Source organism: Lepidochelys kempii, chromosome 1 (assembly GCF_965140265.1).
Source record: "Lepidochelys kempii isolate rLepKem1 chromosome 1, rLepKem1.hap2, whole genome shotgun sequence".
Taxonomy (NCBI): Eukaryota; Metazoa; Chordata; order Testudines; family Cheloniidae; genus Lepidochelys; species Lepidochelys kempii.
This window is the reverse complement of record NC_133256.1, coordinates 145,884,764-145,909,750: the sequence shown is the minus strand read 5'-3', so window position 1 is coordinate 145,909,750 and position 24,987 is coordinate 145,884,764. Positions and strand designations below refer to the sequence as shown.

At 41.3% G+C, this 24,987-nt stretch overlaps 1 protein-coding gene across 4 annotated transcripts in view; it reads right to left on the bottom strand.

Moving 5' to 3' along the window:
• The window catches only part of IL1RAPL1 (interleukin 1 receptor accessory protein like 1), a 1,117,545-nt gene that overhangs the window by 48,735 nt on the left and 1,043,823 nt on the right, over window positions 1–24,987 (bottom strand). For all 4 annotated transcript variants that reach the window (XM_073328264.1, XM_073328235.1, XM_073328255.1 and 1 more), the window contains one exon: window positions 2,590–2,722. In XM_073328264.1, coding sequence (XP_073184365.1) covers window positions 2,590–2,722 — 133 coding nt within the window. The remainder of the gene's footprint in view (window positions 1–2,589; window positions 2,723–24,987) is intronic.

Here is a 24,987-nt window from a genome sequence, read left to right as displayed (position 1 = left end):
CAAACCATAGCCAAATTTGAAGCCAATCTTAATTAGATTATATTATGCTCTTTTCTTCCTCACTCCTAATGAGGAGGTTTGGCTTTGTAGATGTTAATGAGAGCTGCAGTTAATTATCTTCCTTAAGCAGCGTGATGCACACACTGATAACATATTGAGGACTGGGAAGGAGACCTTGATGAGAAGTTTACATTCTGCTTAAAAGTAGGATATGATCTCTTGAAATGATAGGACATGGTGTAGGTCTGGAGAGGTTCCAAATGGTTAATTCCCCATCGAGGGTGCTACTAACGGTATGGTCCAAGCTTTGTTTTTATCCAAAGGCAATTTTCTGAGATGCTTTGACATTTCAATAGGAAACAGCATAGCCATTTTTACAGTAAGAAAAATCATTGCTTCATGTTTATTTTACTAAGCAGTTATAAACCAGCAGTGAAAGCTTGAGCAGTTAATGTTCTCTTGGTTAATACCATTCAAGTGGATATTAAAAGCAAGCACCTCCTGAGTAAAAACCTCTTTGGATACCACCTGTCTTCCCTTTCTACCCATTGTCCCCTCACTAGTCCCAGCACTGGTTTTAAAAAACCAACCAAGCAAACAGGAAATTGCTTCAAACTCTCATCACCCACACTATTAACATGCCTAAAGAAAATGGAAAACACTCTTCAGGGTCCTCCCTGAACAAACACAGAACCAAGCCAGTTGTGAAGAGGATTATCACTTCTTGAAAATTTTTAAAGGCCTAAGTCTCTGGATGACAGGCTGTAGGAGAGCTTTAAATAAGAAATACAGCATACCACAATTCTATGTAATTTGGTGTATTGGACTTGGGCTCAGTGGAATAAAATTAGAGTACATGCGAGTGAGATATTCCTGACTCTACCTTTCCATCACCTGAGGGAGGTGGAACATGACTCGAATAACCTTGAATGTTTGCATGGCCTTATTGGTTTTGATACTTGGTTTCCTCTGTTACTTTAGTTTATCTGAAGATATTGAGATTTAATTTGAGAATCAGACCAGATTAACAAGGCTATGGAGCAGCAAACTTTTAGTAAGAGATTAAATTTAAATATGCTAACTTTAGTCTGTCATAAGTATTCATTGTGGATAACATACCTATAATCTAAACTGCATATGTAAATCATTAAGAAGTCTTTGCTGTCATTTTATACTGGTAACTATCTATATTTTAAACACACACACTTATACATTCACACACAGAGTACTGGTTTATATACTGTGTGGAAAAAGGTTCTTTTCAGACCCATGTAGATACTTTAGAATCATATTGTGCATAGCAGCTCTCAAACTTTAGCAACCTGAGGACCCCCTTTTTGATTTAAAATTTTTTGCAGACCCCCCAAGCCCCCCGCTCAGCCCCAAGCCCTTCCACCTCTTGCCCCCAAGGCCCCATCTCCGCCCCATCTCTTCCAGCCCCCCACTCCACCACTGCTCCTTCTCTTCCCCACCTCTTTCCGACCCCTCCCCCGAGTGTTCCCCATCCCTCCCAGTGCTTCCTGCACACCGTGGAACAGATGTTCCCTGAGGTGCAGGAGCCATTGGGAGGGAAGAGGAGGAGCTTACCAGCGGGGCTGGCAGCCCTGGGTATGACTTCACTCCCTTCCTAGAGCACCTCCCATCCCCACTCCTCTCCCTCCCTCCCAGCGCCTCCTGCACACCGCTGAACAGCTATTCCCTGGCGTGCAGGAGGTACTGGGAGGGAGAGGGAGGAGTTGGGGGGGAGGAGTTGATGAGCAGGACCCACAGGCCCCTGGAGTACCCTGGTAGACCCCAACGGGGTCCGCGGACTCCAGTTTGAGAAACTCTGTTGTACATGATTTTCTAGGGTATGTCAACCAGAGCATTCCTAATGAACAGACAATCTCAGATTACAGCAGTACTTTTAGAAGCAACATAAGAATATGATATTCCTCCCCAGCTGCACAGTATCTAAGTATTCAGCAGGTAGAAGTAGACCATATGAAAGAAAACCATGGCATTGGAAGACAAGCAACATTCTTGAGGTCTAGTTCTTCTATAATAATTGAATGTAATTCCTTTCACATATAACAGGAACAATAATATTTGGAAACAAAGGCCAGTTTTTGACACAACATTTTATGCTCCATCGCTTTAAAAAGTATTTATTTGTGAGCCCTGTTTCTTGACATATTTATGTCCCTTGAGATCTTCTCAATAACCTTCAGTGTTCAATACTGCAAATGTTTTCTGTTACTTGATGAAGCCATGGTATGGATTATAATCTGTTACATCACTGCATTCCTGTGTCATTTATTCTGATTTTATGGTGCTAAAACTAAGATGAGAATCCTGCCAGCGCCTCCACTTTCTCTGTTCCCCTTTCCAAAAATAATCTACTCCACAGCTTCACGCTGGTGTAATATCACTGAAGTCAATAGAGTTACACTGACATGAAACAGGTGTAACAGAAGAGAATCAGGCCCACAGCCTTTTCATACTCATGTTAGTAATAAAATCTATTTGTTACTTTTACACAGTACTATTCACTATAAAAACAAATACAGTTTTAATCTTGATTGAGAGAACAAAAATGTTGCTTTTTACCTAATATCACTTTCCCAGACCCGATTTTCATCCAAATCTTCAATAAACTTCTCTCCTTTCATCCAGTAAATTAAAGGACTGACATCTCCACTGTATCCAAAGAAAGCTCGGCAGGTTAGGTTAGCAGAATTGCCTGTTACAGAGAATTAAAGAGAATATCTTATTTCAAAATTTGCAAAAATATTTAATTTTTGAATCAGCTGCAAGAAACCCTTTGAACTCTTATATCAATCCGCAAAAATCATTGATTTGCACATATAGTTAGTTGTAGTTTAATTTCCAACCAATGTTTAACAAATTCTCTGGAAACAAAAAGAAGAAACAAATTATACAGAAATAGGGCCCAATCTTGCATTCTTTCACTGAGAGTTTGGGTTTACAGGAATGCAGGATCAAGTCCGTAAGAACTTGCTAGTGTGCTGATTTACCTAACACAAAAATAGACTAAACATCTGGTCTATTTCCATGTTTTTCTATTAAAAAAAGGTACAGGTTATGAAAAAAATATATTTTCAATCAAATCCATATTTGCTTGAGTTTACAGCAGTTACTGTAACAGTCCCCGATGGCCTCATTGCTATTTCTACTGCCAAGATACAGCCATTAAAAGCAGAGGTGCTTGTTCCCTGTTCCGTTATCCCTGCAGAGAACTGTCAGTAGGCAATCATTATGTGGAAGCCAAAGATATGATTCACATTCCCAACCCCAGCCACTTCACTGAGTCGTGAACATCAAGTGTAATGAATAATATATTTGTGTACTTATTCCACATTTTGTGAGCCATATTTTAAAATATGAACAGAAATCCACACAAGGAAAACAGGAATACAACGTGCAATGTTACTAATTTAATGTTACTGCAAGAACCTTAATGTGTACTGTTTCTGATTTGACTTGCTTTGATTTGATTGTGCAACCTTACATTGCATTAATTCAGTTTGTTTTAATTTTGCACACAGAGAAAGCGATACTTCACATATATACTGTTCATGTGAAAGTGACTAATTGATAACACTGGCTACAGTTAGACATACTGCACAAAGGTACAGTGTTCATTGTTCCCATTTACCTCTGTAAAGGCACCTTGGTCTTAACCTGTGTCAACTCTTCTGAACGATTGTGTGCTCTTTTCCCTGGTAGTGACTATTTATCTAGAATTATGTGGTGGTTTCAGGAGTAAGGGCCTGGTCTTTCTTGCATGAAGGGAATATTATGATTCTTTGGGACTGGCCCTAAATCAAGATCACCAAACTTATCTTCAATGTACATTTTCAATTTTTAGTCTTGGGTCTCTAAAGACTAGCAGACTACCACAGTGTCTGTAATGGAGCTACAAATAGAGATGAAATCAGTGGGCCTACTTGCAGAGTAAGGTATTACTCAATGTGAGTTGGTGGAGAGGATCTGGTCCTTAGAGAACACATGAAATGAACAAACGTTTGCACAACTTATTTCCATTTTCCTTTGGAAACAACTGCAGGATACTGTTGTGATGCTTTTGGGGGGCACCCAGGATTATGTATCACCTTTGTTACCCACCTGCCACAGTGAGAGAGATTTGCTGGTATTAAACTAGGTATCAGCTCCCTGTCACTCCAGTCCTTAGCCACCTGACAATCTTCTCAGAAACTTTTCTAACCTGTACTTTAGCTTGCAGGTTAACTTTAGGCGCACCCCAATCCCAAGGGCCCTTGAAATGCATTCCCCTGTAATATCCAGCCTGGACACTCACAGAAATTGCCAAGTTTGCTGTCTCCAAAGTGACACTTATATGAATGTATAGTAAAAAAGGAATAAGTTTATTAACTAAGAAGGGAGAGTCACAGATTTAAGTGAGTATAGTGTAAGAATAATGGAAACAGCAATGGTTACAAATGAAACAATAGACTAATCATTTTAGCAGGCTTAAACCTGTCTAAGATAAGTTTATCACCTAAAGCAAACTCTCAGTATGACCAGCCCCACGGGCCAGGATCCAACTTTAATGAATGCAAAAAGCACAGTCCTTTTTGCTCCCTCACTGGTAGATAACAAAGGGGTTCTTTTCCCTTCTTATAGTCTATCAACCTTTGAAATGGATCCTTTTGAAGTGTACTTTGAAGTGCACTAGATAAGATCCTCCTCCCCCTATCACTGGGTCGCCAGTGTGCCATCACCATGCTATTTTCACATCCCCCGTTAATTTGTTTTTTCTGTTCACTTTACTCGCAAATGTAACTCCTATTGAACTTGACTCACAACGCTAAGTTTACATTAGAGGTGGGGAGATAACTATGCTCCCTCCTGTCTGGAAGGAAACTTGATTCTATCTGTGTTTGGTGTTTAAAGCTTAATATCAGTAAGTATCCATAATTCCTCATATAGCAGTTAATACACACATTTCACAATGATAGCAATGACCAGAGTGTTACTGGCTTTAATTTGATACCTCACACAACATTATTTATAGGTGAATATCATGACAGCAATGTGTTAGTTGTAGTGAGTTTATCAGGCTTGTTAAGAGTTTCTGACAGAATAGTCAACCACCAGTGGGCCTCTGTATCACAACTGTATGATAGCCAGATGGATAATTATTTAATAAGAGTCTTATTTATTGGAATTTATTTGCAGTTTTCCAGGAAAACATCTGGCTTCCACCCCTGCTGACCTATTCACAGACCTACAAAGCATAAAACCTTGCAATGAATGTTTACATTTTTAAAGGCAAGAGTCACTTATAACCTTCCTTCAGCTGTTTCGCAAGTGGATTATCATTGGTCATTCTGTGAAAGCTTACCTTCACTCAGTGCAAGGTAGCAACAGTATGCGTCACAGACCATATCCTCCTAACCATACGCAGAGAAATTCCCTGACATATGTTGTCATGGGTGGTATTGCTAAAAATGAGTACCAAGTCGGCATGAGTGTCCAAATAGTTGGCACAGGGAAGAGGAGAAGGTTAATCTAATAACCAGAAAGCAAGACATGGAATTCCTGAATAATGGAGGAATTTTGGTAATCTCAGGGTGACCCCATGGAACACAGCTCTGCAGCAGGCAAGGGGTTTAGATTTTCCAAATCCCAAAATAATTTGAGTGGAATGAGTTGAGAGTTGAATTAGAAGCTCAGCTAATGTAGGTCAAATACAGAGTACAACTTGGTAAGCTTTCAGGCTATATCTTTGTAATTAAACTTTCTTGATGAGTTTAGGCATCACACGTAGCTTTTCACAGCAATTCTGAAGCAGGTCCATACAAATGACCTTTTATTTTCTGCAGGATACCTCAGTTGTCACATTTCTTGTTCCATGTCACTAACCTTGACTTTGTTTAGTTTTCTAGGAAATAGACTTTTGCTTTCTCTAAGAGTACTTTATGTACCTGATTTCAATTTCGAGGAAGTACAAGGTAAAAGTAACTGTTGACTATCAGTCCCAACAGAGGGTCAGAGAGGACCAGCTGCCCCAAAATTGTCCTAGCAGAGCTTTGGCAGGAAGTTTTGGCAAGGGGAAAGACAGAGATGGAGTAAAACCAGGGTAATCCCTGACAATACAATTATGATAAAAACATTTGTGTGGTAATTGTGACAAGAGAGTGCCTCCTACTCATTCACATACAGCCACTGGATTTTTATTGCTCTCAAGTGGTAAGAAGGCACCTCAGTTGTTTGTCTAATCCAAAATATGTTTTCTTTAGCAGATAATAAGTACCACTATGGCATTACCCAACTTTGTCTTAAAATGGAGAGGGCTACCTACTGAATCACCATCACTCCAGCACCTTGGGCTTTTCCTGGCGCTTTCCTACTAAGTACAACCCCAGTCCAATACTTTTTAGTTTATTAGATCTGAGAAGATCACAGCCTAAGGTAGTTTGGCTGCTGGTCAATTTACTCCTGAAGCATCAAGGTTAGGATCCACAGGGGTGCTGAGCTCCTACAGCTAGCAGAAACCTGCTGAACTGATTTTTGTACTCATTGGGCTCTAAGCCATGTAGTAGTGCATATTAAATAAATATCAACCCACAGACATTAAACACTGTATTTTGTTAAGATAAAAATGCATTAGAAAAGAAAAAGTTTAAAAGACTGAGGCTTTTCCCTGACTAAATTGTGAGGGATTTTTTTTCCCGATGCATAAAATATTTAAGTATGCTTTTAGACACAGAATTTAAAGTTCCTATTCAACATGATATATTTACATATGGAAAATAAACGAGGAAGGATGTACTGTCCCTTAGTAATACTGTGCAGATTACTGCTGTTGAACAAGGGCCATTAATATATCAGGTGTTCAGCTGTAAATTCATCTATTCTTTCTATTATAGCTGAGCTTCAAAATAAATCCATTGGAAAGGTGATTAGCAGGATCCTTGTGAGCAGTTACCACAGCTAAAGACCTTGCTTATTCCCTTGCACTAACAGCTAATTAGAAGGGGTGGGAAACTGTCAGTTGGACAATTTCACTGAGGGGTCCTTGACTCTCATATAGTCTATTTTCCTCCCTTTGCCCTGCCAGAATCTGAATTTCATAGGGGCGGACATACTATAAAATTGGTGACAGTTGGGGGATGGAGTGGGGATCCTGCAGCCTCACTGAGGAGGATATCAAGAGGATAGTAAACAATGTTGTAAGGATATATCTCACCCATTGCCCCCTCCATGGTTGCTCCTCTACCAAATTTAATCATCTTCATGGCATGCTACAGGGTTGTTGGGTTTTTTTCTGTAGGAGTAGGAATTTGGAGAAAGAGGATGGGGAACAGTTTGTCAGGAGCGTAGAATGGTCTTTATGGACTTTTGGCTTTAATAATTGGTATTTTTAAAATTTTTTGTTAAGCATAATTGATTATTAGAGGAGCATGTTTGCAAATCTAAGTAAATAAACTAACTCTAGAAGATGCTTTCCCTTTAGCCAATGTAGAAAACAACCTCAGAGGTGGTAATTCTAGGCCATTCACGGTTACCCTGAAGCAATTACCTTCGTAAATGATAATTTTTGTAAAGCTTTGCACAACTACTAAGACTGGATTGATAACAGTGCACATCTGACAATGAGTGGGCATGTTACGGTTACTTTGAATGCTGCCATCTTTAATTTTCTTGTCAATGCAGGATTATTACTGTTTTAAAGAGTTGAAATCCATGTTTAAATTTGCTAACAAGGGCATCCACCTCTCTCTCTCTCTCTCTCTGTTTTGCTGCAGCATGTCATGAAATCTCAAGATAATAGCTGTCTCCATGTGGGTCCTCAGTAATGGTTTTACTCTGTGTGCTCCACTGGAAAGGGCCCAAAATGCGAGATGAGAATTATCAAAGTGAGACTGCTACACGAGCAGCAAATAGACTCTAGAAAGGGCAGACAAAAGAGAAAAAAAACTGAATTGTTTCAATGGCAAAGAGTGAGGCTGAATGCAGATTAAGTTGAACAAAAAGAACTTTATAAAACCCTAAGCATTGCTCTGTCCATGTGGCTGAGTTTCTTCCAGCCTGACCCCTGCCCCCCGAACTCCCTGCTTCCCTGGTGTCTCATCAATAACAGTACATCCAGGGAACATGGGTCTGCTGTCTCCAGTTCAAATAATAATGCTACACGAATGTTTTGTGCCTTTCAGTACAAGTCTTTTCTTTATGTTCAAAGAAGAATAAAATAAAAAAATTTAAGAGAACACCTACAAAGCAGCAAACATCAACTGTATTTGTCTGCCTCGTCTTTAGTTCTGAAGATGAATATGTTCTTGCTTACTTTCTGTAAAAGCAAGAATAAATTGCACTAAATGCTTCTTCAGCTTCTTGTGATAAAGATGCATGGTCAGCTCTAACCAACTGGGTTCAGTATGAGGCACTTTGAAATTGATCAAAAACTTTTTGCGATCTAAAATGGGAACAATCCATGTTATTCAGCACACTTTCTAACAGGCCAGAATGTGAGGAAGTGCCTTCAACAAAATGTATTAATTTCAAATTGGCAAATCCCATCAGCAGAGACAATACTTATTTTAAGTACTATATTTCTCCAATTAGCAATGTTCTGGACATTTTCAAGCTGCTGCTAGAGTAGCTCCTCTCCACTAGAGGACACTGTCTGTCTTTTTTTAACAACAAAATCTTTTGTTTAATCAGGAGAAATTGCCCAGAGTATAAGCTCTAATTAAAAACATCAGCATCCAGAGAACCTGCTAGTTGCAATTAGCAACTAGTGAATGTTTTGTGCTTGAGTAAAATGTCATCTTGTACGGGCAGTTTAAATTACATTTGCACCATTAGTCATACATGCTGGAATACAGTGTAATGGCATTCACGTTACCCTTTGATTTGATAGACTGAAGGACAACCACTTCTGTAGGAAGCAATGATAATTTGAAGATATCTTAACGGAAACCTCAGAAATATGTTGCACAGCTGACATGTTAGATAGCCATGCCCAGCATCTAATAATGATGCATCTGAAGAAGTGGGTTTTTTACCCATGAACGCTTATGCCCCCAGATAAATCTGTTACTCTTTAGGTGCCACCGGACTCCTCGTTGATTTTGTGGTTGTAGACTAACACGGCTACCCCCTGATACTTTATAACAGTGAGGGGTAAACCAGTGGAAATTCTAAGTGGCACTGGAATATTAGTGTCTTGTAATTGTATGTTGCAAATGGCACAACATGATGCACAGATGCAAAGGCAAGCTTTACGTTTATTTGTATAGGTACCACTAGAATGTCAAATTACAAAAGTTACCCTGTCAAGGTAGACGGGACCAAAAGCTCATTCTTGCTCTTTTTCACTCACATGCACAAACTCAGATCCCTACCCTGTGTGTTTTTTTAAAAAATATATGGTTTCCTTGACACTGATAAAATTATCAGCCTTCCAAAATGAGGGCTGCAACACCACTACATTCACAGATGCTAAGCTCGGTGGCAACTCATGACAAACCTAAGCCACACAGATTGGACCTGTTTGTCTTGACAAAATCTCTTAGAAGCAGAGCAGGCAGGGCGATACTGCACCAATTTCCAAAGAAGTCTCATATTCCAAGGAGATTGGCAGACAGGTTGTTTTAAGATGTTGTAATCCATGCCAGCATTTACAGACACGGAGTTTAATCATATTTTTAATGATTTATGTTTATTCCTTCAGAGGAAGACTCTCTGTAGAAATGCTAACTCCCTGCTTGCCTAAACCTACTACTATGCTGCTCTGCAGTTTGCACACATATTTTGTGATTTGCAGCTTCCACCATTACAACTTGTTAAATATCGTGGTGTTCTCTTCATATGTCAAGTTATATCACATTGGCAATTATTATGCACTAAGCATAACACTGGGGCCTGGGAACACCTAAATGCCAGTCCTAGTTCTCCAGCTGACTTTTTGGGAGGTCTTGGGAAGTCACTAGACTACTGTGTCTCAGTTTCCTGTATCCAGAAAATGGTATAAAAATATGTACTTACCTCTGAAGATTAATGAGGTCAACAGACTGAAGATGTAAGTGTTAGGTATTATGATTAAACAATTTTATGCAAGCCATAAAGTGGCTGAATGCCATTACACACTCATGTCTCTGAACTAAAACACCTGTCCACAATTTTGAACAGTGCATAGCCTAGGATATTAAACTCATTTGTGGAGAGGGTTGAATTTCATATTTAATTAATTTTCCTGGGTCAGAATATACATTTAGAAAAACATACTACTCTTGATCCACAGCAGATCTCCAACTAATATCAGTGGGTGATTGGGGTAGAATGTGACTTTTAAATATTAACAAAAGTTTTAGTTATTATTAATTAAGATTGGTTGGAAAAATGACTTATTTTTCCTGTGGAAAATTTTTGTTGAAAAACCAATAACTTTAAAACCCCAATGTTCAGTTTCGGGGTTTGTTTGTTTTTTTTAATGAAAATGCAACATTTTTCACAGAAAGCAGAAGCTTTCTGGGGAAAAATAGTAATTTAGTTGAAAACTCAATTTTCTATTTAAAAAAAAGCTTTGATGGAAAAATTTAGACCACCTCTAATATTTATTCAGTACCTTATTGCTGCATTCAGCACCATTCAGTAAGCAAATAATTTAGTCTTTAGGACCACTGCTATTCCTCTGCACTATGTATTTCTTCCATCCAAATCTTCCTTTCTCAGTTTCTGTTCCTCTTACTTTTGCATGTCTCTCCCTTTCATCCATCTGGTTTTCCTTCCTTTCAGCACCTCTCAATTTCCTCTACCTTGTGACCTTTGCTTCCACCCTGTCCTTGCTCATCTCATCTACTAAAATAACAAATACTTAATGCTAGCACTTATATTATTACCATGTAAACTTCAGTGTTAATATCAGAATTTGGATACACCAATCAGGCCAGACAAAAACACCATGGTTGGCATATTTGGCATAGAATGATGATCTATATAACTAACTCTTATTCATCTGGTATGTGGTACTACATGTTAATAGCTTGCATTTACTTCAGTAGGTGTGCTGAAACTCTTCAGTTTTTTATCTGATGTAACAGAGAAGCTTATAACGGGGCGAGTGCTGATACAATTATTTTCCATTTAACATTTGTGCTAAAATCTTGATCTTTGATGTTCTCATTGATTATGGGCCTATAAATGTAAGGAAAATACCAAATTCAAACTATGATCATTCTATCAAAAATCACCGCAAGGTCTTTGCTATGGCATTTCTCATGTTGGAAATACCCTTTGGAGAGTCAGTCTTTACATTTGGTTAAATATCATTCACTATGGTGAAGCATCTCTTTAGAACACACAGTCAACAGGAGAGAGGGAAAGGACCCAGAAGCTTTCCTGGCATTTATAGGGTTGACTACAGTTGTGGGAAGAGAGGGGTGACTCATGAAGTAGAAAAGAGATTCAGAGAGTCTAAGGAAAATACCTATGAATTTCTTCAGTAAAGTAGTGTGTTAGCTATGATGTCCCCAATCTGGAGCAATTAAGATCATCAGAGGTCACTAGTTCTATTTCCAATATTTTAGCCAATACAATTGTAGAAAGTGAGCTACTGTGTGGCAGGTGACAGTGCTGATTACCACATCTACCCAAAGAGTGGACTGCTGTCAGCTGGTACTTAACATGCTGTATAACACCACACAGTTGTTTTATATTACATTTTCCATGCTAGGGAACTCTCAGAATTCTGTATCATCTGTTTTTATGATGGCTATAGCGGGCAGCAAGCCAATTTATTCAGAACATTTACACTCACAACTCAGAACCACGTATGGGCCTGAATTCCAGCTTTTGCTTGCTTAGTAGCCATATTGACAGTTAAGAGTCTAAGTCTGAAGAAAAGGATTGTAAAAAAATTGCGAGCTTTCTAAATGTGACCATTTCAGACGTGTTTCTTTGCATTTTCCAGATTAAAAAACAAACAAACAAACACAAAACGTACTGTCTCTGATTGCCCCTGATAATAGAGCTTCTTTGCACCACTCTAGGAGCACAAAGCAGTCAGATAGCAAGTTTAACCAGCATCCTCCAGATTCTCCTTGTGTAAGGAACTCTGCAAGTGGCAAAGTGTAAATATGACAGCACTATGGCACTTCCCCTCCTGGCTTCCAGAGCAAGGGGCTGGGGGCAGGCATGGATGAATGGAATGTCAATATGTTCTGGCAATCCCTGGTTTGGTTCCAGAATGGTTCCTCTCCTGGGGCTATAGGCAGCCTGGTGTGGTTTAGAGAAGCCCTGAACTGGCTCTGGATTGGGAAGCTCTTGGTGTGTTTCTACGGTCTTCAGTTATGTTTGATTAAACAAACAAAAAGAAACGTCATTAAATTATTCCTGAGTTAGATGCATTTATCTGAAACACACTAGTAGCTAAAACTACTTGGATTTCTGAAAAATGGCTGTGATCCAACAACAGAGCTACAGACCTGCGCTCTGAATCATGGAGCTACTCGGGCACTGTAATACTGAGTGTTGCAACCTGAGGCACCCTGCCGCCCAGTAGAATTCTCAGTCCTCAGTTAGGCTCTCTCTCTTCCCATAGAGTGCATGGCGAGCATTAGGTGCCTAAGGAAGGGATCCTCAGAAGCCAGCAAGCTGAGCAGAGAGACACCTAAATTAGCCAGGGGTGAAATGCAGAGGAAAGGCTAAGGGTATGTCTACACAATTAAATACCCCTGGCCAGGGTCAGCTGAGAAAGGTTTGCGGGGTTTGGGCTGCGGGGCTGTAAAATTGCTATGTAGACATTCAGGCTTCAGTTGAAGCCCGAGACCTAAGACCCCATGAGGGGAGGAGGATCCCACAGCCTGGGCTCCAGCCCGAGCCCAAACGCCTACACAGCAATGTTTAGCCCTGCAGCCTGAGTCTTGCAAGCCCAGTCACGGCCATGCTGTAGGTCTTCTATTCCAGTGTAGATGTACCCTTAGAATCATAGAATCATAGAATATCAGGGTTGGAAGGGACCTCAGGAGGTCATCTAGTCCAAGCCCCTGCTCAAAGCAGGACCAATCCCCAACTAAATCATCCCAGCCAGGGCTTTGTCAAGCCTGACCTTAAAAACTTCTAAGGAAGGACCTCCCTAGGTAAAGAATTCCAGTGTTTCACCACCCTCCTAGTGAAAAAGTTTTTCCTAATATCCAACCTAAACGTCCCTCACTGCAACTTGAAACCATTACTCCTTGTTCTGTCATCAGCTACCACCGAGAACAGTCTAGATCCATCCTCTTTGGAACCCCCTTTCAGGTAGTTGAAAGCAGCTATCAAATCCCCCCTCATTCTTCTCTTCTGCAGACTAAACAATCCCAGTTCCCTCAGCCTCTCCTCATTAGTCATGTGTTCCAGTCCCCTAATCATTTTTGTTGCCCTCCGCTGGACTCCTTCCAGTTTTTCCACATCATTCTTGTAGCGTGGGGCCCCAGACTGGACACAGTACTCCAGATGAGGCCTCACCAATGTCGAATAGAGGGGAACGATCTGCTGGCAATGCCCCTACTTATACATCCCCAAATGCCATTGGCCTTCTTGGCAACAAGGGCACACTGTTGACTCATGTCCAGCTTCTCGTCCACTGTAACCCCTAGGTCCTTTTCTGCAGAACTGCAGCCTAGTCATTCGGTCCCTAGTCTGTAACGGTGCATGGGATTCTTCCATCCTAAGTGCAGGACTCTGCACTTGTCTTTGTTGAACCTCATCAGATTTCTTTTGGCCCAATCCTCTAATTTGTCTAGGGCCCTCTGTATCCTATCCCTACCTTCCAGCGTATCTACCTCTCCTCCCAGTTTAGTGTTATCTGCAAACTTGCTGAGGGTGCAATCCACACCATCCTCCAGATCATTTATGAAGATATTGAACAAAACCGGCCCCAGGACCGACCCCTGGGGCACTCCACTTGATACCGGCTGCCAACTAGACATGGAGCAACTGATCACTACCCATTGAGCCAGACAATCTAGCCAACTTTCTATCCACCTTATAGTCCATTCATCCAGCCCATACTACTTTAACTTACTGGGAAGAATACTGTGGGAGACCATGTCAAAACCTTTGCTAAAGTCAAGGAACAATACATCCACTGCTTTCCCCTCATCCACAGAGTTATCTTGTCAAAAAAGGCAATTAGATTAATCAGGCATGACTTGCCCTTGGTGAATCCATGCTGACTATTCCTGATCACTTTCCTCTCCTCTAAGTGCTTCAGAATTGATTCCTTGAGGACCTGCTCCATGATTTTTCCAGGGACTGAGGTGAGGCTGACTGGCCTGTAGTTCCCAGGATCCTCCTTCTTCCCCTTTTTAAAGATGGGCACTACATTAGCCTTTTTCCAGTCATCTGGGACCTCCCACAATCACCATGAGTATTCAAAGATAATGGCCAATGGCTCTGCAATCACATCTGCCAACTCCTTTAGCACTCTCGGATGCAGCACATCTGGCCCCATGGACCTGTGCTCGTCCAGCTTTTCTAAATAGTCCCGAACCACTTCTTTCTCCAGAGAGGGCTGGTCACCTCCTCCCCATGCTGTGCTGCCCAGTGCAGTAGTCTGGGAGCTGACCTTGTTCGTGAAGACAGAGGCAAAAAAAGCATTGAGTACATTAGCTTTTTCCACATTCTCTGTCACTAGGTTGCCTCCCTCATCCAGTAAGGGGCCCACACTTCCCTTGACTTTCTTCTTGTTGCTAACATACCCTGCAGCCCCTCCGCACATCCTAGGGGCTCCCCGCGCAGATTGGAACGTAAGTCCTTCCTTCCTTCAATAAAGCATAGTTTACTATTCTTAGGCCTGAGTGTCCTCCTTTCGCTGGTATCTTCCCCCCCAGCCCTTGCGGGCAAACACGTACTTATCCTTCACTTTTTCCTTAAGTTTATTTATCTCAGTGTTGTAGACATCTGTATGATATGTATCTTGAAGTTGGTAACCTCTTGGAATTCCACCACCATTCTTGACTCGAGTGTTTAGAAACAAGTACGAAAGGACGGTCCATTTTAGATAATGATATATTTCCAATGGCACAAGTTAAGACCTAGTCATGGACAACATCCAAGAGCTCACATTATGGTTGTGTTGAAACATGTTGAAAGTGTACACTGCATTTTTTGTGACTCTCCCTGTAATGCAGTTTTTCTCTTTAAATGCTTCTGTGATTTGGCCAGGCGGTTTACAATTTTCAATTTCTTCTGATGGTCCATTGCACTTTTTGCAAAATAGTTTTCTGCCATCTTCAGATATCTGTCTAGGAAAATCTTTCACTCTCTTTTTTTCTGGTATATTTGCAACGTGGGACCTTGGGCATGGCAGTTTCTGCCAAAATCAATCAATGCTCCCTTGATCCTCAGTGTGATTTGACACTTTGCACAGTCTTTCTCTGTTAAAGGATATTATGCAATATTATGTGACAATGCGTGGTCAGATGTTTTACGTGTAAAATTGCACAGGAGCACAATTGTGTAATTCCTCAAGGTGTACTTTTTACTTGGAATAGGTACCCACCGGCAGTTGTCTCCTACTGATCTTCCTACTTTGCTGCCAATGTTTGGCACACTTCCCTCCACCCAACCCCCATGAGTGGAAATTACACATCCGTATGCAGTTGTACTAGAAAATATCTTCAGTGTATGACAATTGTGCACACACCCTTATGAACAAAAAGAATCCTGCTAACATGTGCAAGTTTGCTGCTTATTACTTCATTTAAAAAGAGTCAGTACAGTAAAAGGAGTGGTCTGACACACTGAGTGCTAAAACTGCCATGCTCCAATGCAGCTGTGCCGCTGTAGCACGTCTGGTGAAGATGCTTTATGCAGACAGGAGAGAGCTCTCTCATTGGCAAATGACTCCACCCCCTGAGAGAGGAGGAAGCTATGTTGGTGGGAGAGTGTCTCTTATGCTAGCAGGAGAGCCTTATAGCGCGTAGGTCGCTGTAACTTGTGTCGCTCAGGGTTGCCTGTGTAAGTTAGATCGACTTTAAGCAGTAGTGTAGAACTGCCTTGAGATGTTAGCTCAGCTCATCCCCTTCCCCACTGCAGTTTCCTTCTATCACCTGGAAATGATATTAGCACCAAATAAATTTATTTTCTTTTATTTTAAATCAAGAAAACATACACCTGACTTTGAAGAATTTGGAAAATTGTAGGGCTTAAAACGTAAGCAATTTATCTTCTTCAAAGTTTTCGACAAAAGCCTCATCTCTCTATTCTTCGTCTGGTCTATTCAACATAATTTTCATGCTGTAGCATCTGCGGCCATGCCACTGATTGTCCTGAAGACCAAAAACCTGAGGTGAGGAAGGGATACTGTCTATCCTCATTATTAGGGTAAGTCTACACTACGAGTTAGGGGTATGCTTCCCCAGCTCGCATATACCTACTAGAGATATCTCAGCGAGAGGTAGTGTGAGTATAAACAGGAGTGTCGCTGAAGTAGCAAGGACAGCAGCAGTGGTGGCATGGCTTAGCCATGCTGATTAAGTACTCACCAGTAGGAGGCAGGTTTGTACTCGACATGGCTAAGCCATGCCGCTGCTGCCCGCTCTGCCACGGCTACCCTGCTATTTATACTCACATTAACCCTCATCGAGCCACTGTGAGTAGGTGTACGCAAGCTGGGGAATCAGATCCCTAACTCGTAGTGTGCACCTAGCATTTGTTGGTTTACCTAGCACCCTAGGACTTTAAGTTACTGGTTTTATTTCGGCTAGGTTTTGGAGAGCAGGTGGTTGTGATGCTTTTTAAAAGCAGCTTAAAATAAAATAAAATTTTCATATAAAGCTTCTAAGAGGTGACAATAAATTATAATAGTGATCTTGTTTTTGACTCTCTCAGAAAGTGAGGGAGAAAAATGGTACATGACTGTACAAATATAGATACAGATCACAACAGGGTTATCAATTCCCAGGTGACTGACAATAATGTTTTTGTGAATTCAATATTCACAAAGTTGTCAGACTAACAAATCTAATTATTAAGCCAGGCACAATATAGCTTCCCTACATAGCTCTGCAGATCCATCCTGAACTGCAGGCCCATTCCTAACCCAGTCCTAGGCCTCTCCTGAGCACAGACTGACAATCATACTGACCTGTGAAATAGCTTTTTAATGTGCACAGACACCCACATTGGGACTGGGATAACACTGCCAAACTCATTTCCAGGTGTGACCTAGGGCTAGGACTTAAATCCAGGTCCCTGGAATTGGAAGGCGAGCATGTTTACTCGCTGCATAACCTAAGGCATAAAATGGTGTTAGGTCTATGGTGTACATGTACAATTCAGACTTTGTACTGTGTATTTTGTTGACTGGTTAATCCATAAACGCTCTTAGGAAATATTGGGTAATAAATCAGTTACGGACTTTTTGAAAACCATAGTACAGTGCCTACTCATCAGTCCTTTGGCATCTAAATGGCATCCCTGCAAACATTTTCTGTCATTACAAACATTTTAAAATGAGCATTCTTTACATTATAGAGCGTTCTTTACATTATACACAATGCCTCTCCTTGGGGACTAATTGCAAATGATTGCATAATTACAATTACATAATTACAATGATTGTACAATTACATATTCTTAATCTGTACTGTATGCTCTCAATGGATTTTAAATCCATATTTGTTATCATATGGATGCATCATATGTAGTTTCTACACCAGGGATCAGCAACCTTTGGCATGCGGCCCAGCAGGGAAATCTGCTGGCGGGCTGGGACAGTTTGTTTACCTGCAGCGTCCGCAGGTTCGGGTCCAAGCAATGTGCTGGCCGCTGCTTCCCACAGCCCCCATTGGCCTGGAGTCCCGAACCGTGGCTAGTGGGAGCTGTGGTTGGCTGAACCCGCAGATGCTGCAGGTAAGCAAACCATCCCAGCCGCCAGTGGATTTCCCTGACGGGCTGCATGCCAAAGGTTGCCGATCCTTGCTCTACAATGTCATTAATGAAAATAAAACCCACCATAAACAACTCTACCTAAGAAGGAGAGTTGAGCCACCAGTGAGGAGATTTCAAGTCTGAGACCTTGTTCAGCAAGGGGGAAATTCAGTCCAAGGCTTCTACAGTTAATAGGCTGATCACCACTCTCAACTTGGCCCAATCGGTGGGATAGGTCTAGGGAACGAGCACAAAGGGTAGATAGCCCTGAGTAGGGAATCCCCTCAATTGCTGACGGTGCCCATCAAAACGTTCACGTAAGGGCATGGTGGGGCCTGTTCAGCTGGTGGGAAATGGCTTGGAGTGCTGCATTCCCTGTTTCTAGCTGGGCGCCCTGTTTGTGGAGGGCTTGGTTCTCTGCCAGGAATTGCATCACCGAAGTCTGCAGAACATGGTTCTCTGCTTGAAAATGAGCATCCCCTGTAGATTTAATGCCCCGTGGGGTTCATTGGCCAATGGGATGTCCACTTCTTCCATACCCCCACTGGGTCATTGGTCACAGACAGGTTAGGGAGGTCTGTGAAAATTGTAATGGCCAGGGTGTGGGCAGCCAGGGCTAGTGAGTGGAGCAGGAGTCAGATGCCAGGAATCAGAGCCAAGGGTCAGTACTGTCGTCAGAAGCTAGGAAATGGAGCAGGGCCAGGAACAGGGAGGAGCTAGGTCTGTCATAGCAGTTGGCTAGGGATCCACCTAGTTGCACAGACAACTTTCTTCCTCTCCAGGCTTAAGTAGTGCACCTGGACCAATCAGGGACCGCAGGAGCACCGCCAATCAGGCTCTCTGCATGTGGCACATCCTGTGGTTCATAAACCCACAAGGCTCACAGCCAGCCAACTGCTGCTATGCCAGAGCTTTTGGGCGGTGGCATGGATACAGCAGTTGCGCAGGAACGAGCAGGTCCAGGTTCTCGATCTATGGAGTCTTCAAATTTTGAAGTCTTACTCTCTATAGGTTAATGTGTGGTAGAAATTACGGAGTCCAAGGTTGGGAGGTGGACGGGTCACATACTAGCTGGCAGGAGGTGCTCCAGGGAGCTGCCTTTCTGGGGTGAAAGCACAATGAGGCCTCTTGCACATTAACTATCATAAAGATCCATAAACCCTTGCATAAGCCTTCACTAGAAGGGGTCAGTCCTTGAAGAAATTCATTTTAACATAAAGAGTTGTCCTAATGCGCTTCTCCCTCATTCAGATCCGTGGGGGCAGCAGGGACTTGGGGTTAAGATGTTACATCTAGCAAGGAATATAAAAGGTAATAAGAGATTTTATAAAAACATTAGAAGCAAGAGAAAGATGAAGGAAAGTGTAGGTTCACTACTCTGGAGGGAAGGAGAGCTAATAACTGATAACAAAAAGAATGCTAAGATATTAAATGCCTATTTTGCATCAGTCTTCACTAAAGAGGTTAATGGTGCCCATATACCTAACACAATTAATATGAACAACAGAGGGATAGAAACACAAGCCAGAATAGAGAAAGAACAGAATAAAGAATATTTAGGTAAGTTAGATGGACTCAAGATGGCTGGTCCTGATGAAATTCACCCTAGTGTACTTAAGGAACTAGCTGAATCAATCTCAGAACTGTTAGCAATTATCTTCAAGAGCTCATGGAGGATGGGTGAGGTCCCAAAAGACTGGAGAAGGGCAAACATAGTATCTATTTTTAAAAAGGGGGACAAAAAGGACCCAAGGAATTTTAGACCAGTCAGCCTAACTTTAATACTTGGAAAGACACCGGAACAAATTATTGAACAATCAATTTGTAAGAACCTAGAGGACAATAGGGTATTAAGTAATAGCCAGCATGGATTTGTCAAGAACAAATCATGCTAAACTAGCTTCATTTCCTTCTTTGACAGGGTTACTGGCCTAATGGATTGGGGAAGCTGTACATGTGCAATATCTTAATTTTAGTAGACTTTTGACATAGTCCCACATGACATAAGCAAATGAGGAAAATATGGTCTAAATGAAATTACTGTAAGGGGGTTGCAAAATGTTGAAAGACCGTACTCAAAGAGTAATCATCTGTGTTTTGCTGTCAAACGGGGAGAATGTATCTATTGAGGTCCCACAGCGGTCTGTCCTGGGTCTGGTACTATTTAATATTTTCATGAATGACTTGGATAATGGAATGGAAATTGTCCTTATACAATTTACAGAAGACACAAAGTTGGATGGGGTTGATAGCATTTTGGAGGACAGAATTAGAATTCAGAACAACCTTGACAAATTGGAGAATTGGTTTGAAATGAACAAGATGAAATTTTATAAATCAAATGCACAAATACAAAATGGGAAATAACTGGCTAGGTGGTAGTACTGCTGAAATGGATTTAGGGATTGAAGATTGAATATGAGCCAGCAATGTGATACAGTTGCAAAAAGGCTAATATTCTGATGAATATTAACCCAAGTATCATATGAAGACACAGGAAGTAACGGTCACACTCTAGTACTGTCTCCAGTTTGGGTGCCAAATTTTAAGAAAGTTGTAGGAGGGCTACAAAAATGATAAAAAGTTTAGAAAACCTCACTTAGAAGGAAAGGTTAAAAAACTGGGCATGTTTAGTCTTGAGAAAAGAAGACTGGGGTGGGGGATACCTGAGAACAGCCTTCCAAAATATTAAGGATAGTTATAAAGGGGATGGCGATCAGTTGATCTCCATGTTCACTGAAGGCAGGATAAGAAATAATTGGCTTAATCTGCATCAAGGAGATTTAGGTTAGGAAATTAGGAAAAACTTTCTAACTATAAGGGTAGTGAGCTTTGGAATAGGCTTCCAAGGCAGGTTGTGGAATCCCCATCACTAGAGGAGCTTAAGAACAGATTAGACAAACATCTGTCAGGGATGGTCTAGGTTTACTTGGTCCTGCCACAGTGCAGGAGGCTACTTGATGACCTCTCAGCATGAAATGAGGAGTTCAAAGGGAGTTCTATCTTCAACTAATGAAAGAGGGGCTGTGATATAGCCGTTGGGCCAGAGGGCAAAAATGTGGGGAAGTAGGAGATTTTGAAAGTCCCACCTAGGATTGGAAAAGCTTCTTAGGTTGATTTAAATCCAAGTAGCTCACAAAAGAAGCATCCAAACAATTTTTTAAAACATTCCTATAACCTAGAAATGACCAAAGTTGGGTTGTAATAAACTTTTTCTTACAAAAAAAAAAGTCTCTTGAGCTAGAACTTTCTATGCCAAGTACCAGCCTGGAGCTCATCTTTATGGCTGAATCACAACCCTCTGAAAGCAACATTTATACTTTGATGAAAATGCTGACAGATTCTCAACTACAGCAGTGCTAATAATAAAGAGAAAGATCATATTTCCCTGCTCAGTAGCCAGAATAGGTAAACCTGTCCAATTGAAAGTCTTACCCAACTTGCTATCTTTTATGTTCCCAGTATTCCAATCTAATTACACAGACAGTTGTGACTGATATGTTTAATGGCCTGTTTTTTACTGGAATTGATTCTGAACACAATTATATTACAACTTTATTTCATATTATACTGTACCCCAAAACACTTCACAGAGTTAAATTATAGGGTTCAAAAATTAAAAATAACTAATGAGAGGGAGAAATTAAGAGGCATATGCAAAGTGAGAAAAGCTGTTTCGAGATGAGATTGAGAGGGTTAGTGAGGCAGAGAGATACAGTAAGGCCTTTTCAGATGGCAAGAACTGTGTGTAGTATTTCAGTGATAACTGAGACAGGTTTTTAGATGACACAACGGATGCCTCTCTAACCCAACTTGTCTGTTTGCTCTGTCTCAGTCTCTGAAACTGGTACCTGTCCTTGTGTGGGTGACAGAATCTGAGTCACCAGGAAGTGTGATAACTTCAAGTGTTCTGCTGAAGCTTAACCCTTTATAACAGAAGAGGGAGGCTCTTGCATGAGCTATGTCAATTTTTTTGGTGGGGCGTGAAGGGAAAGAGTCAGGGAGGGGCAAAGCAGATAAAATTAGAGCTAGAGATGGCTTGTGAAGTGGACCGAAGAAAGTCCATTGAAGGTTTCAAGGGAAAAAAATTTTTGGAAATGGATTTGAAAATGAATGGGGATCCGATAGAATAGTATGAAGAAGAATATGTTTATGACCGCATTTCTAGGTGTCTGGAAAGCAGTATTCAGAGCACATATAGTCCAGAGCTCTGGAGTTTGGTGGTGGGCATAGATATGGAAGCTGCAGTAGACAATGAGGATTTCAGAAAAGGCTGAGTTAAGGCAGTTGTGTGCTAGATAACAGGAACATTTCCTCTCTGCTCACACTAACAGTTACCCCCTCATTGCTTTTGTGAGCCCACAACCACACTTGAATCCCCACCTTTCCACAAGCACCCTCTCTCATGGGCAACGTTTCTTTCAACTACTGCAAAACCTTTCATGGCTTCTGGCATCCTCTATCTCTAGGTACTGCTAGATTCAAATATCCCATGTACTGAAATTTTCCTGGTTAGAGGCAGTCTGGGATGTGTTCTGCACCAGACAGAGCAGGATCTGAAGCCCAACATGGACCTGAGAGATATACTGGACCCTTAAAGTAGGGAGTGATCAGGAAGGAATAAAGAGAAAAGGCTGGAGACTGCAGTGAGCTGTTTGAAGTCAGTGTGACAAAGAAGAATTTTTTCCCACCTATACAAAAGGATTTGGATAATTTTGCTACAAGCAAATGGCGAAGGTTTAGGAATAGGGTTTTGTTTGTTTGTTTGACCACCACCACCAAGCATAATAAGTAATTAATATCTAGCTCATACATGGTGTTTTTGATCCATAGATCTCATTGCCCATTAGAAAAGAGGTCAATACCAAGACTCATTAAAAGGAATTTTTCCTAATATGGCTAACATGTTACATATTTGAAAGAAATTTAACTTTGAAAAGAGCATTTGTTGAAAAAGGCAGAAGAAAAAGGTTGACATGGCATTTTCTCCATAAATTGAGATTGAGTGAGAAAAAAATGTTTTTTTTTTGTTAATTTCAGGGATGTTTCTCATAAAAAAGCTATTAATTACAGAAATGTCACTTTTATGAATAAAATGCAGTTCGGTGACACAAGGGAGCAGTCACAGCAGAGAATGCAGATGAGCTGCTGTTTATATAAAGAGCTGCATAAAGCTAAAGTTTTACTGAAAAAGGGAAAAAATGTAGAATCATACCCCCTCTTTGACAAGGTGGAAAAAATGAAACATTGAGAGGGATAATCCGAAATGAACAGGGTAAATTATTGATTTTTGGATATCCAAAAATAAACGCATCATTTCTTGTGCATTGAGGAGAATTTTTACACAGCTTTAGTTATGGCCCATCCATATAGACACTATTATAATAGAGAGAAAGGATGTTCACATGGTTAATACACTGGACTGGGACTTGTGACATTTGGGTTCAATTCCCATCTTTGCTACATATTTCTCCTGTGACTTTGGGGAAATCATTGAATTTGGGGGGGGCTTCATTTCCTCCTCAACTGGAGATAACACTAATTTTGCTCCCCATGCTTTATTTGTCTTGTCTATTTAGACAGCAAGGTCCTTGGGGCAGGGACAGTCTATCACAATGGAACCCGGAGCTTGGTAGAGGCTTCTAGCTATTAATGTAACAACAAATACTAATAAGTAGTCATCACACTGGTTGTTCAGGTAGTTTACATAATCACCTCAGTTTCCTCATCCATTACTATATAGAGGTTACTTGCCAGTACTGGTGGGCTAAACGGGCAAAAAAAATCCATGAATATTTTCATGAATAAAAGTGCCAAGTTCAGTTCACTATGGTTCATGGGGCCATATTGTTTGCAAATTGAGTGTTAGGGAAATTATAAATAAAAATGAATGGATAATAGTTGGAAAGGATTCTGAACAACCTGTTAATGGATCCTAGGCTAGCGTTTATAAAAATGGAACTAAGAAGTGCTCTGGTCATCACCCTGATCATTGTGTTTGTATGCCAGATACTCTTCTTTCTCATTGTCTATTTTGCATTGGAGGCCTGAATCTGCAGACACTTATGCACATGCTTAACATCCCTTGATTTCAATGGGACAACTCACGTGCTTAAAATTAAGCACACACATAGGTGTTTGCAGGATGGAGGGTTTAGACTGTAAATTCTGTGGGATAGGGAATTGTCTTCCCATAGTGGGTGCACACTTAAAGTTCTATTCCTAGAGATGTTATTGGTTATAGATATATTCCCCATTTTCAATACAAGGAATAACGCTGGAATGGTTATCTTTAAAATTGGAATAATATTTTTAAGTGCACACCCATAACCTGTTGGATAGAGAGCTTAGTACATTTTGGACACTAGTGTCATATTAACAATGATAATAATAAAATAATCCTTCTTTATGATAATTTGGAAAGTGTTTTGTGCTTGTATTTTTATATGTAGTAGGTTATTGTATGCGTTGAAGAAACAAGTGTGCTACTAGCTATTGTGCTAATCTGCATGCTGTGATTCCACAGAGCAATTCATGAACATTTATTTTAGAGCGACGGAGATGCAAGAATATTGGTTTTATGATGGAATCTAATTGTGTGTGTGTATACCAATCGATATGGGTGTGCCTGTGTTTTATGTCTACAAACACACAATATTATTCTAAATGTTACCATATTTTAGACTGGGGCGGACAAACTTTTTGGCCTGAGGGCCACATCAGGTTTTCGAAATTGTATGGAGGGCCGGTTAGGGGAGGCTGTGCCTCCCCAAACAGCCAGGCATGGCCCAGCCCCTGCCCCCTATCCGATCCCCCACGCCCCCGCTTCTTGCCCCCTGATGCCGTCCCCTATCCCCCTGGGACTCCTGCCCCATTCAACGCCCCCGTTCCCTGTCCCCTGACTGCCCCCAGATCCCCCACCCTCACTGCCCCCCCATCCCATCCAACCCCTCCTCTCATTCCTGACTGCCCCCCCCATCCAACCACCCCTTCACCCTGACCGCCCCAGAACGCCTGCCCCTGACTGCCCCCTGCCGCCCCATCCAACCCCCCCTCTCCTTCCTGACTGCCCCCCCGGGACCCCTGCCCCCATTCAACCCC